The sequence below is a fragment of the Nomascus leucogenys genome, chromosome 3 (assembly GCF_006542625.1).
Source record: "Nomascus leucogenys isolate Asia chromosome 3, Asia_NLE_v1, whole genome shotgun sequence".
Lineage (NCBI taxonomy): Eukaryota > Metazoa > Chordata > Mammalia > Primates > Hylobatidae > Nomascus > Nomascus leucogenys.
In genome coordinates, this window is record NC_044383.1 from 50335964 (window position 1) to 50351017 (window position 15054).

The 15054-nt window shown below is 34.3% G+C and overlaps 1 protein-coding gene across 1 annotated transcript in view; it reads right to left on the minus strand.

The window, feature by feature from the left end:
• The window catches only part of PCDH15 (protocadherin related 15), a 979523-nt gene that overhangs the window by 842141 nt on the left and 122328 nt on the right, over window positions 1–15054 (minus strand). The window contains exon 2 of the mRNA XM_030809305.1: window positions 9438–9556. Within this exon, the coding sequence (XP_030665165.1) occupies window positions 9438–9528 (91 nt within the window). The 5' untranslated portion in view covers window positions 9529–9556. The remainder of the gene's footprint in view (window positions 1–9437; window positions 9557–15054) is intronic.

The window sequence follows — 15054 nt, forward strand, 5'->3', positions numbered from 1 at the left end:
GGAGTGGCACCGGCAGCCAGGAATGGATATGGAGAGGTAGTCATCTTCTGCTCCTCCCATCTAATCTTGCAGACATAGCAGAGGCTCTACCAGTTAGAGGCAAGGCCTTGTGAAATTGGTGTAAACTTTTCCAGTGCTTTTCACAACAGCTACACCTCCATTCAAAGTGAGCCCCTACCACAGAGGCTTCCATGAATAGTAAGAACCATCTCTGCCCTTCTATACAAAGAAATAGCGTCCCAGCAACTGAAGGCAGACAAGCTACAAAGTTGTCTGTCATGAACTTGGGGAAGAGGATTTGCCTTGAGCCCATTTTGTTGGTAGCTGCTGGAGGGTCATACCCATGGTCTCCAGCTGCACTATGACCAGGAGTCAAAGGACAATGTATACTTAAACTGAAGGTCATGAGCAAAATGTAACAGGGGCACGATAGGGAAGCAGATCACATTCCTGTCTGCCCAGGATGAGGACCTGGTATAGGCCTCCAACCCCCTTCCATTGAAACATTGCCACAGCCCAACAGGATCTCCACCAGCTACACCTGTCAGGGTGGGTGCCTCCAGTCATTACTGAGTTACCAGAGAATGAGCAGGCACTTATGCTTAAGTGCCATCACTGGACTGGAGAGTAAAATGGAAGACCTGTTCTCAGAAAGGCATAGGGCTAGTGAATAAGATAAGCTTCCTGAGATCTCTGTACTCTCAGTCTCACAGGAGATAGTGTCAGCTGACATATCTAACACATCACAACAACAGGCAACATTTAAGAAAACCACCATACAAAGATTATCCACAATCAAGAAACCCATACAGAACTTTGGCACACTGAAAGCACCTCAAAACAAAGCATATCATATACATCATAACATAAATCACAGTCATCCTCTAAAGGAAAAATAAAAATAAAAAACAAATTTAAAGTTTTAACTAAATGATAGAAAATTCAAAAATAAGAAGTGATATCTCCTTTAGATGAGAAAGAATCAATGCATGAACTCTAGCAGTACAAAAAGGTAGAGTGTTTTGACAGCTCTAAAGGATTGTACTTGCACTCTAACAATAGATTCTAACCAAAATGAAAATCCTGAAATGAAAGATAAAGAATTCAAAATATAGAGTGCAAGGAATTTCAATCAGAAAAACGATGAAGGATATAAAAGGCAAAATAGCTATATTAGAAAACAGAGCTTCATGAATTGAAAAAGTAACTAAAGGAATTTCAAAACATAGTTGAAAGTTTTAACAATACATTAGACCATTCAGAAGACTGGTTTTTTTGAATTAACCCTGTCAGACAAATATAAAGGAAAAATAACTTTAAAAAATGAACAAATCCTTCAAGAAATATTGGGTAATGGAAAGCAACCAAACCTATACTTAGAGGAATTCTTGAGGAAGGAGAAAAAGAAAGAAACATAAAAAATATAATTGAGGAAATAATTGAGGGGAATTTTCCTCATCTTGTCAGAGAGGAGGACATCCAGATACAAACAATTTAGAGAATATCTGTAAGATATTATACAGATGAACATTACTAAGTCATAAATTTATCAGACTATCCAAGGTCAATACTAAAGAAAAAAATCTTAAACAGTAAGTATCAAACTATCTATAAAACGTAGTCCCATCAGACTAACAGTGGACTTCTCAGCAGCAACCTTACAAGTCAGAAGGAATTAGAGGTCTATTTTGAGCCTTCTTACAGAAAATAATTTTATAATAAATGGCATCCAAAATTTTTATATCCTACTAAACTTAATTTCATAAACAAAGTAGAAAAAATATCATTCCCAGACAAGCAAGTGGTAAGGGAAATTTTCACCCATAGACTGGTCCTTCAAGAAATCCTTAAAGGACTTCTAAACATGCAAATGAAAGGACAATACTTGCTACCAGAAAAGCATATATAAGTACAAAGTTCACAGATCCCATAAAGCAATTACACAATTGAATATACAAAGTGACTAGCTAACAACAATATGACAGGAATAAAATCTCACATGTCAATATTAATCTTGAATGTAAATGGCCTAAATGCTCCACATAAAAGATATACATTTGCAAATTGGATGAAAACGCAAGACCCTACCATATGCTGCCTTCAAGGGACTGACTTACTGTGTAATGATATCCACAGCCCCAAAGTAAAGCGTGGAGAATGATTTACTACACAAATAGAAAACAACAAAGATCAGGGGTTGCTATTCTTGTATCAGATGAAACAGATATTAAATCAAGAAAGGAAAAAAAAAAGACAAAGAAAGATACAATTCAACAAGATTTAACTGTCCTAAATATATGCACCCAACACCACAGCACCCAGATTAATAAAAACAATTAGACCTAAGAAAAGAAATAAGAAAGTCAGACAATAATAGCTGAAGTATTTCACAACTATTAATTATATAATCTGTCTGGTGACAGCACAAGATAGATGATCAAGGCAAAAGAAAACCAACAAAGTAACTCCAGACTTAAATTGAACTCTTGATCAAATGGATGTAATAGACATCTACAGAACATACCATGCAACAACCACAGAGTATACATTTTTCACATCTGTGCATGGAACGTTCTCTAAAATTAACCAAATACTTGGACTTAAGGCAAGTCTCAATAATTTCAAAAAAATCAAAATTATGCCAATTATCTTCTCAGATGACAGAGGAAATAACATTAGAAATATATATCAGCTGGGTGCAGTGGCTCATGCTGGTAATCCTAGCAGTTTGGGATGCTGAGGTGGGTGGATCATTTGAGGTCAGGAGTTCAAGACTCACAAGGCCAACATGGTAAAACCCCATCTCTATTAAAAAATCAAAAATTAGCTGGGTGTTAGTGGTGTATGCCTGTAATCCCAGCTGCTCAGGAGAGTGAGGCAGGAAAATCGCTTGAATCTGGGAGGCAGAGGTTGTAGCGAGCTGAGATAGCACCACTGCACTTCAGTCTGGGTGACAGAGTAAGACCTGTCTCAAAAAAAAAAAAAAAAAAAAAAAAAAAAAGACATATCAGGAGAAACTCTCAAAACCACACAAGTACATGGAATCTGAACAACTTGCTACTGAATGATTTTAGGCTAAACAAGAAAATTAAGGCAGAAATAAGAAAAAGTTGAAATAAATAAAAATAGAAATACAATTCACCAAAACCTCTGGGATACAATGAAAGCAGTGTTGAGAGGAAAGTTTAAAGCACTAAATGCCTACATAAAAAGATAAAAATATCTTAAATTCATAACCTAACATCATACATCAAGGAACTAGAAACATAAGAACAAACCAAATGTAAAGCTAGAAGAAGAAATAACAAAAATCAGAACAGAACTAAATGAAGTTGAGACTGTAAAAACTAAACAAGAGATTAACAAAGCAGAAGTTGTTTCTTTGAAAGGATGAATAAAATTGATAAGACTGCTATTTAAGTTAATCAAGGAACAAAACCAGAAGATTCTAATAAGCATAATCAGAAATGATAAAAATGTGGCATTACAACCGATACCACAGAAATACAAAATATATTCAGAGTAGTCTATGTAGATTCTCAGAGAGTAATCATGGTAGACTATGAACACCTCTATGATCAAAAACCAGAAAACCTAGAAGAAATGAATAAATTCCTGGAAACATACAACCTGCCAAGATTGAACCACGAGGAAACTGAAATCCTGAAGAGACATATAATGAGTTATGAAATTGAATTAGTAATAAAAAATCCATTTTCCAAAAAAAGCCAGGACCAAACAGATTCACAGCCGAACTTTACCAGACATAGAACGAGCTAGTACCCATCTTGTATAAACTAATAAAAATATTGAGGAGGAGTGACTCCCCTCTAACTCATTCTATGAAACCCGTATCATCCTGATACCAAAACCTGGCATTGAACTCATACACACAAAGAAAACTACAGGCCAATATCCCTAATAAATAGACACAAAAATCTGCAACAAAATACTAGTGAACCAAATCCAGCAGTGCATCAGAAAGATAATTTGTCACAGTCAAGTGGATTTTATTCCAGGGATGCACAAATGGTTAAACATATGCAAATCAATAAATGTGATTCACCACATAAAAAATTTTAAAAACAATAGCCATATGATCACTGCAATACATGCAGAAAAAACATTCAATAAAATCCAATATGCCTTTATGATAAAAACCCTCAACAAACTAGACATTGAAAAAAACATACTGCAAAATAATAAGAGCCATCTATGACAAACCCACAACTCATATCATACTGAATTGGAACTGTAACAAGACAAGGAGGGCCACTCTCAGCAATCAGGCAAGGAAAATAAATAAATGTCTTCCATATTGAAAAAGAGGAAGTCAAATTATCTCTGCTTGCTAATGACAATCTTACACCTAGACAACCTTGATATTTCCCCCAAAAGATTCTTCTACCTGATAAACTACTTCAGTAAGATGTCAGGATACAAAATAAATGCTTGCAAATTAGTTTCCTTTATATAGATCAACAACACTCAAACTGAGAACCAAATAAAAATCTCAATTTCATTTACAATAGACACAAAAAACAAAATATCTAGAAATATATTTAACAAAGGAGACCAATGAGGTAAAAGATGTCCACAACAAGAACTATAAAACACTGCTGAAAGAAATACTACATGACAGAAACAAGTGGAAAAATATCCCATGATCATTGTTTGGAAGAATTAACATCATTAAAATGACTGTACTGCCCAAAGCGAGCTACATAGTCAATATAATTTCTATCATAGTACCAAATTTATTATTCATAAAATTATAAAAGAAAACAACTCTGAAATACATATGGAACCAAAAAAAGAGCCTTAATAGCCAAAGCAATCCTAAGAAGAAAGATAAAGTTGGGGGCATCACATTATCTGACTTTATACTATAAGGCTATAATAAAAAACAAACAAAACTCAGCATGGCATTGCCATAAAGATAGACACATAGATCTATGGACACAATAGGGAAACTAGAAAATAAAACCACATATGTATAACCATGGTTCTTCAACAAAGCTGACAAAATTAAACACTGGGGAAAGGTCACCCTATTCAATAAATGGTGCTAGGAAAACTTCCTAGCTAAATGCAGAAGAAAGAAACTTCACTCCCATCTCTCATCATACGCAAAAATTAACTCGATGAATTGAAAATTTACAGTTAAGACCTAAAACTATAGAGATCATAGAATAAAACCTAGGAAAACCTCTTTAGACATTGGCCTAGGCAAATAATTTATAAATAATACCTCAAAAGCAAATGCAACAAAAACAAAAGTAGACAAATGGGACTTAATTAAGCCAAAGAGTTTCTGCACAGCAAAAGAAACAACTATCAGAATAAACAGACAACCTATAGTATGGGAGAAAATATTTGCAAGTAATATATATGACAAAAGATTTATGTCTGGAATCTATAAGAAAAACAAATCAACAAGAACAAAACATATAACTCCATTAATAAGTGAGGAAAGAACATAAACAGACACTTCCCAAAAGAAGAAATGGAAGTGACCAACAAACATACGAAAAAACATTCAACATCACTAATCATTAGAGAAATGCAAGTTACAACAAAAATGAGACACCATTTCATCCCAGTCCATTTGGACTTTTTATTATATATATCCTCAAAATCAAAACAAAATAAACCACAACATAAATGCTGCACGCATCTTAGTTTGGTTACTTAACTGTGGAAAATATATTCGAACAATGGCTATGTTTTATGTATCTTTTTAAATATCTCATAACATACAATTTAGCATAGGGTCCTGCTTCCTCTGCTTTCCCAGAATACCTGCTTCCTAGGTTCCCCACACTCAATTTGGGATCAGGGCACATGTCCCAATTCAAATAAAATTTTCAGGATCATTAATGCATTAAAAGATAAACTCAATATAAATCTTAATGTTTTTCTTTTTTTTTTTTTTTTTTTTTTAGTCGGAGTTTCATTCTCGTTGCCCAGACTGGAGTGCAATGGCACGGTTTCGGCTCACTGCAACCTCCGCCTCCAAGGGTCAAGCAGTTCTCCTGCCTCAGCCACTCAAGTAGCTGGGATAACCGGAGTCTGTCCCCATGCCCCATTATTTTTTTTTTTTTTTTTTGTATTTGTAGTAGAGACAGAGTTTCACCATGTTGGCCAGGCTGGTCTCAAACTCCAGACCTCAGGTGATCCGCCCCCCTTGGCCTCCCAAAGTGCTGGGATTACAGGCATGAGCCACCCCTAATGCTCTTTTATCAGGGCAAAATAACAAAATGATACACCATAAACTATAAATCTATTATGTACTCTAATTTTCCAGTTGCTCTGTCAGCTACATTCTGACTTTTTAAACATAAAACAATACTATCAGCCTCATTTATGTTACTAGTACTTGCTTAAATCTACAATCATTAACCAAATGAAATGTCCATTACGGAATTGGCCATTGACAAATTTTATTGTTTCATCAAAAAACATCCCAGCATTTGAAAGAGAAATTTTTAAAGATTCAAAATTTAGCCAAAGTTTTCAAGTAAAAAATATTGTTATATATTATTAAAAGTAATAATCTTATAATAAATAGTCCCTATAAATAATTTCCCACAAAAGGATAATAATAGAATATTCAATTTTAGGATAAAGCATTTGTTAAAAAAGCAATCCTTTTTTCTTCCAACTCCTTTATGTTTAATTAAAAAATACATAGAAAAGCGGAATAAATTGTTCTTAATTTAAAATCCAGAAGTGTACTATTCTTTAATATGGATAGTCTGAGGATAGCTTAAACATATTTTCCTTCATTTTACTCTGAAGCTCCTGTGTATGTAACTATGTATGTAAAATCATAAAAGGCTAATCTAACCAGTAGATTATCTAAAACAAGTGTAATTTTCCTTTTGACTTTTTCTTGCATGTCTCTATTCTGTTTACTGCCATCACCACTGTACCTGTACATGTACCTGCAAACCTAAAAATTTGGATAAAAATATTTCTTCAAGTTATTCATGTCACATATTCCAGTTTAGTGCTAGTTTGTGTTAGCAATGATTTGCCTAGTCCTGATTTCAGCCCTGCATGGTACAGGCTCATGATTTTATATGCATTAAAAGAAAGGAATTATGAAAATCATTTTCAGACATAAACAACTGAATGAATGAATAACACTAATGTCAAAGAGTCGCTAAGGGAGGTTTGAAAGTGATAAAGGACTCAGAGGAGGTTGGGTGCAGTGGCTCAAGCCTGTGATCCCAGCACTTCGGGAGGCCAAGGCGGGATCACCTGAGGTCAGGGGTTCAAGACCAGTCTGGCCAACATGGTTAAAACCCATCTCTACTAAAATACAAAAATAAAAATAAAAATAAATAGCCAGGCGTGGTGGTGGGCACCTGTAATCCCAGCTACTTTGGAGGCTGAGGCAGGAGAATCACTTGAACCTGGGAGGTGGAAGTTGCAATGAGCTGAGATCACTCCATTGCCCTCCTGCCTGGGAGACAGAGCAAGACTCTGTCTTGAAAAAAAAGAAAGAAAGAAGTGGGAGGAGACCTAAAGAAAGACAATGCATCATTACATCTGGAGGCACATTGGAGAATACAAGCATGAAAGTAATAGTGAAATATATACACAGTTAGAAAATTGATAAAACGCTATACAAACAGTAAGTTTATCTGTCATACTTCCCATTCCTTCAATATTCTAAGAACTGAGTCACTTCCAAGAGGAGAAACCCTATAAAGCTTTCTAGCTGTGGGTATAGGGGAGTCATCTGTGTTAGTACATTAAAGTCAGCCCCACTGTGCTGTATCACTTGGCGAGTCTGAAATTCCAATGGGTTTCAGAAAGGTGACTATGTGATGCCCAATAATGACCTGATAATCTCATATTAGAGGCAATGCAAATATATTTATAAGACTAAGAGCTATAACAAGCTTATGAAGAAAACCAATTTATAGCATTACAGGTTAAACCAGAAGCGATTTCCTCTGTTAACTAAAATTACATTACTAAAAAGTGCATGGTTCGTGGATGTCTAATGTGAAAAAAGACAGATAGTGAATACTTTCCTGCTCAGTGTGAACACTAAATAAGAATGAAAATAGAATGCCTTATTATATAAAGTAATACCAATACATTGAATTCCAGTCTACTCCTCTGGCACAATTTAAAATGCGCTCTTGAACTGTAGAGTCACAACTCTTTTCCATTTCAATGTGTTTTCCTTCAAAATAGCAGTTATTTATACACACTGCTTTTAAAAATCATTTTTAGGCTGCAGATTCACAATCTCCATAAATATCAAAGATGTGAAGTTAAGTTAAGATACACTTGAAGTAAACACTGTGCTAACTAGCAGCAGTGTTCAAGAGATTATGCTGCCAATTTTATGAAAGGGAATACTATTGTGAATTATTTTGCAAATCCCAAAAGAAGTTTATCTCTCACATTATTGAAGACTGAGAATGTCTTAATATATGTACAACTTGAACATTGTTTGTGAAAAAGCCAAACTAATTCATCTATCTTCTGATCAATCAGTTTAGCCAAGCAAAGCACAAAATAAATGCACATCCTTTGCTGCCATTAAGAACAACCAGTTTGCTTGTCTGTGCACCATGAATGCCAAACAAATCTTGAATAAGAACAATGAAAAGTTAAAAGAAAAGAAAGACAGGAAAGAAATAAAACTCAATTTTCTTGAATAGGAAATTTATAGGGAGGAAACATTTTCCATTTTTGTCTTCTATCAAATTTAACATATTATATATATCCTAACTCTCATTATAGGGTATTCTAAGACAGATTCTGCCAATATTGAAATATCTAAGACAGGCACAATTGGGCCATTGCAAACATCATGTACTAAATGGATTCTAAGGAACCTGAAAATTAATAAACCTTTCTAAAATGACTGACTTACTGTTAGGGGAAAGCTTAAGAAATAAAATACCAAATCTTTTTTTTTTATATTCTTTCCATAAAAAACAATAGTGGGGGATAAAATAATGCAATGCCCAGTTAAAGTGCCAACATCAAAACAACTTATGGCTGCTACTTCTGACCCTTTCGGGGGGTCAAATATTGTTGTCTTTTGTATTTCTAGCTTTGTTTGAGACCTTTGTTTGCATATATTCAAAGGTTAGTAAATACAATTTAATATTGTTTCCATAGCAATTAAGCATTTACCTAGTTAGAATAAGCATTCAAACAGAGGTCTTGCATTAGATCTTCTACTAAACTGTATTCCTTCTACCATACTGCAATCTTTATTAAGAAACAAAGGATATCTGATTTCACTTTACTAAGCTTATTTTAGTTAAGGTTAATTATTACACGGAGATACTAACCTTTCGATAATAAACTACAGATTACCATTATTCATCTCTGTGGTATGTTTTCAATGTAATAACAAAAATCCTGGCTTGCTCTAAAGGTCAAGCTAAAAGCAACCTTACCATCATCATACTGGCCCAAGCAGATTTCAAAGAGAGAGCCCAGGATGATCCCTGAAGCTAAACATGTCCGGAGATAAAACTGTTGAAACATCTTCTGTCAAAGTTCACTCAAAGCTGATCTGAAATAAGAGGAGGTAGAAAGAAACATTTGACATGTTCATTAATCTGTTATGGGTAAACACAATTGTCACAGCACAGAAAAGCCTTAATGACTTCATAGTTAATTACCTGTGCCACATTATCCATTAACAAAGTAACACACTGGTTTAATGCACTGGAACTGTCTATCAACATAAATTTGCAGACAAGTAATCTCTAAGGAAAGACATCTTTTCTGTTATTTAATTTGCCAGCAAGTAGGTTGAGAAGTTAACATACTAATAATATCAGAAGCACACTCTTTAAAATTTAAGACCTTATGGGTAAGTCAAATGTTAATCAGTTTAAGTTACTAAACTTATGTTGTCTACAGCATAATTTTACAACAAAGTGTAAGATAGTAAGCCAGTTGTTAGTATCCTACATGAGCATTTCAATGAAAATTTGTCTTATACAATTAAGTAGAAAAGCCAATCATTAAAATGTTAATTCCTTTCTAGTAGAGTGATCAGAGATTGACTTAACTATGCCAGGAAAGACTAAGGAAAATCTGTCAATTTTCGCTACATCTGCTTTATGAAGCATTTGGATGCATTTCATTTTAATTCTCTTGTTTTACTTTTCAATCCCCAGCAAGTTAAAAAAAGAGAAAACAACTGATGGAGAAATTAGTGGCCTGTGAGCACATGAGAATGTCTTATTGAAAGAATGACATGCTCAGTTTCTTTGTAAATTTAGGAAATTATCCACACAGAATTGCTCAAAATGCCCTTGATTATAAATTGTGGCAGACTAGGGATTGGAACACTGTTTCTCTAATTCAGAGGTTCCAAACTCAAATGCCTACAGAGGACAAGCAGGCAAAGGAAAAGAATGAATTAGCCGAAGGGGACAGTAGTGATGGTAGAGGCTGTGATAAAGTGGGCAATGCAATGTTTTCTAAAGAGACCAGCTGGTGCTCAACTTCTGTCAATGGTTGTGATGTGGGAATGCAAACCAGTGTTTCTGGGTCTTCTGATTTTCAAAGAGAAGGCAGAAATCCAAATTTTCATGTGATTTCCAAGTGTTTACATGATTGTGCAATCTTCTTTGTAAGACTAAATGCTTCTAGCAGGTAATTTTGATGCCTCAAATTCTCCAGATTTTTATTTCTGCCCAGGATTCTCTCTACTAGACTAGCTTAGGATAAGGTTTATCAGAAGTACAAAGGCACGATTTTAATTCTGCTTTTGTCTACATTTTATTTATTTTTGATTTATTGCCAAGGGTTTAATAATGTTTATTTGTCCAGTAGCATGTATAAATATATATATTGCATTGTAAAATTGTATTAAAGGTGTAAGCTCTTTTTTTAAACTAATGGGATACACAGTTTTTGACTTTAAAAGATCACTGCTTTAGATCACACACATTTTAATATGAAGTCTATTCTTCTTTGTTTCTTTATCTAAGATATAAAAGGAGCCTGCCTTCTTTTTAGCTGGGCCTTCCACATTTTTTCCTAACTGGCAAAGTGCTTGGTCCCTGCATTTATAATTTCTGGGGACAGAAAGCCCAAAGAAGAGCTCATTATTAGATGCCAAGAGATCATCATAATCCACACTAACCTGTAGAAAAAAGAAAAACAAAATTGACCAATGCTACTGGTTGTGTAGAGCAGTGGATAAGAAGGTGGCTTCTTTTTAAATTCAAGCTTTTCAGCTTACTAGTTATATGACTTTGAAGAAATTAAATAGCATCTTTGTCTCACATTTCTCATTATCATAATGGATATAAAATAGTATTTACCTCATAAGATTGTCCTAAACATTAAATATGTAAGGGAATATAAATACATGCTTAATGCAGTGTACTTACTCACAGAATGAGTACCCCCTAAAACTTAATATGAGTCTTTCTGACTCAGCATCTGTGGAACCTCCAAAGTCTTAAATACAGATTTACTCAATCTATCTTTAGCAAGGGCTGGAAAGTAGATACTATTATCCCCATTTTGTGGAGGAAAGGTCAGGCTCACAGAGAGTAAGTGACTGGCTCAAGGTTATAAACTGGTGAGTGTCTGAAGAGAAGACAAAGTCTGTGAGTAAGACACTTGCTCATTCCATTAGAGAAAAGTATTGGAAAATTTCCCAGAAAACACAGGGCTCAGAAGTTTTCAAGGCATATGGAGGCCAAGGACAGCCTGCTGCATTGCTTCCCTTAAACGCTGAGAGAGAGACATTCTAACCCCCTTCCCAAAGGATTAGAGCCCTACTAAGATTTCTCTATACAATGGCTTCAAATCTTTTTTTATTTGGAAAAACAAACATGACATTAAGAAATAAAATGTTACTTAAATTTTAAAAATATAAAGAGAAACCATACACAAATACAAACAAGAAAGGATATATATTAGAAAACAAAATTAATACAAACCAGAAAAGATATGTATTAGAAAACAAAATTAAAGAGAAGGTAATATCTTAGCAAAGGACAAAAGGACATAGTTGTGTTCCTGTGTGGGTCCTAGATCTGCCAGCTTGACTTCCTTTATACTAGTTTATAGTATTATGCGTTCACAAATTATGGCATATTCTTTTATTCCTAACTGAAGCTAATTTGGTTTCATGGAACAGTCTCCAAGATAAAAACAACCTGATGGATCATTATTTTAAAATCATTAATGTCACTGCCATTATTATGCCTCCAGAAACAAAACCTCTTGATCTATGGCTCTGCAAGTTTTTAGAGGATTTTATGTATATTTTTGACAGCATCACAGACAAAACTCATAAAATATCTATTTAGAATAGATATAGCATTTACTGCCCAGAGGAAAGAGATCGTTTTAGGGGAAATATTATACTTATTTGTCTTTGAATAATGATAATAATAATAATTTCTATAGTTTTTTTACTCTTTCATCTATATCTGCCTGATTTCCAAAGAAATTTTAATCACTTCAATGGGCTCAATATTTACAGAGACCTGAAAGAAAGCTATGACTCATCACATCAACCTGATACCCCAAAACACATAACACATATTGGCTTAGTGAGAAAACCCAGCTTCTAAACAAAGATATAATGAAAAGTTACCTCCCACAAAGAGATTGTGTAAAAGACTACAGGACCAGGATGTTTAGCACAATATTGTGCCAATCAACTGACAACCTATAGTGGCACTTCTGTGATTGTGATCAAATTAATTGGAAGAGATCAAATGTTTTAGACAAAAGACTGTTTTCATTACTGTCTTTATAATCTCTAGAATTACAAGAGAAAGTCCTATACGAGATGAATTCCAAAATCTTGCTAAGTGACTATAGGTAAATGAAAAGCATGTCAAACAACACCTCTATGGTGGTGCTTTACTTTTACTACAAATCCCACATCAAACTCTTTCCATGTTCCCCGAGTACAAATTTTTCCTCCAGAATTTATTGGCCAATAATGTTATGTTCTAAAAATCTGAAGCATGTTCAATTCTAAAAAGAATTGTAGGTGACCTATAAATAAATACGTTATACTTGTTTTTCAAGAGATAATTAAATTGGTGTATTCAGTACTCTAATATAGCTAATAAAGTTATCATTTTGCAATCGTGACTTAGAAATAGTATTCTGTTGTCAAAGTACTGGGGAAAAGTGTTTTTTTCCTATTATAGTATAATATTACATGTAAGTGGCTTGCATTCCATATGCATTTTATGACACATTTTCCTTAGGCTTAAGAGTATTTTACTGCAATTATTCAAGACAAACATACTAATTTTGAATTTCACATCATTTATATTTCCTGCAAGATAAATCTCATATTTATTTCTCTGGCATTCAATGTTGTCAAAAATTAATTTATTCAACAAGCACTTACGGAGGGTCTACTAGATACCACTCACTCTTCTAGACAGTTGGGAAATATCAGTGAACAAAGCTGACACATTTCTCTGCTCCCATGGATGTTATATTCCAGCAAAATAAAGATCGACCAACAACAAACATAAATAAGTTATATAACATGTTAAAATGTAATAAGTGACATGAAAATAGCAGCTAGTATTTCAAAACTGTATATTGTCACTTTACAATAATTTTCATTCAGTAAATGAAGTGAGATTACACAAAGCAACCAAAATGCTATCTGATAAAATAACTGAATGAGACCTTTACAATGAAAGCATAACTATTCCGACAATCCTGACAGCATCCTTGATGGTATCTACTACTCTGAGTACAGATTTCTGTTCATCTCTTGGAAGGAGAATAAAGGTCTTTCACTGCCTTTCACTTTCAAATATAAATCCAAAGTCTGGGAATACACAAAGGTCTGTCCTTTTTCTGTTTATCCCGTCTCCCTGAGTCTTGGGTGGTTGCAGTGACACATGGCAAAAGCAGCCAAGGTTGACACCACAGCAGTTTTCTCTTAAATACAATTTTGACAATGTTAACTATTTTTTAGCCTATGTCTCTGACTGCTATGTGAATAAACACTAATTTTCTTGAGATATCAAAGCTTGGAACACACCATCATTACCTTGATGAGAAACCCCATACCAATACACAACCATGAAGCAAGCTGGAGTCTCACAGTGAAGTGAGCTGTATGTATGCAGTCTGCCCTTCAACAGTTTGTTCAGCCAAACTACTGTTACTCTTGATCTGTAACAATATCTAGATAAAGCTATAAAACCAAAACTTGTCACTGCTCTGTATTCCTTGTGAGAAACATATGCTACCTACCTGCTGGAATAAAGCAAACTTCCCTTCAAAGCAACCTCAGCTTCAAACTAAAAACATGAGGCTTTCCAAAGTCACTGTATCTTACCATACCAAATATGAATTTCCTTAAATGACTAGAGAGACACCTGTCTTCTACCTCAGCATGGTGGTAAATATTAATAATGTCTTCATCACTACCGAGAGGACTCGTCACCCTTCAGCATCACCAGATGAATCAGCTTTTCCTTTTTTAAAATGTGTAATATGAACTTTAGGGAAATAAAATTTCAGAGAGCCTTTCAGATACATTACTTCCTTCTAGATCACATTATGTTTTCTTTACTAAATATACATACATATAAGTTTATATCATATATTCATCTATAAAATATATTGATATTTATTGACAATTTTATAGTACATTTATATATATTTATACATAAAATTATGTTACATAGTCACATATACATTTATATAAAGAAGTATATATTTTATTTAAATTTACATTAATGATAGGTAATATCAATGATATTGATATTATCTCCCACTTTTTTAAAGTTTGCAATTTAAATTCAAGGGGTTCCGTTGTAGCTAATTTGAGGTAAGGCTGGAAAGTAACTAATGTTTTTATAGGACACTGTGAGGTCCAAGGCACCTCTCCCACCCAGTCCTGCTAAATCCGGCTTACTAGATCTTTGCTCGGGCTTGTAGTTTTTTTAACATGCTACTACATCTGAATGTGCCTGGACTACCAAACTTAAAATATGTGTTAATATGGCCAGGCGCAGTGGCTCACACCTGTAATCCTAGCACTTTGGGAGG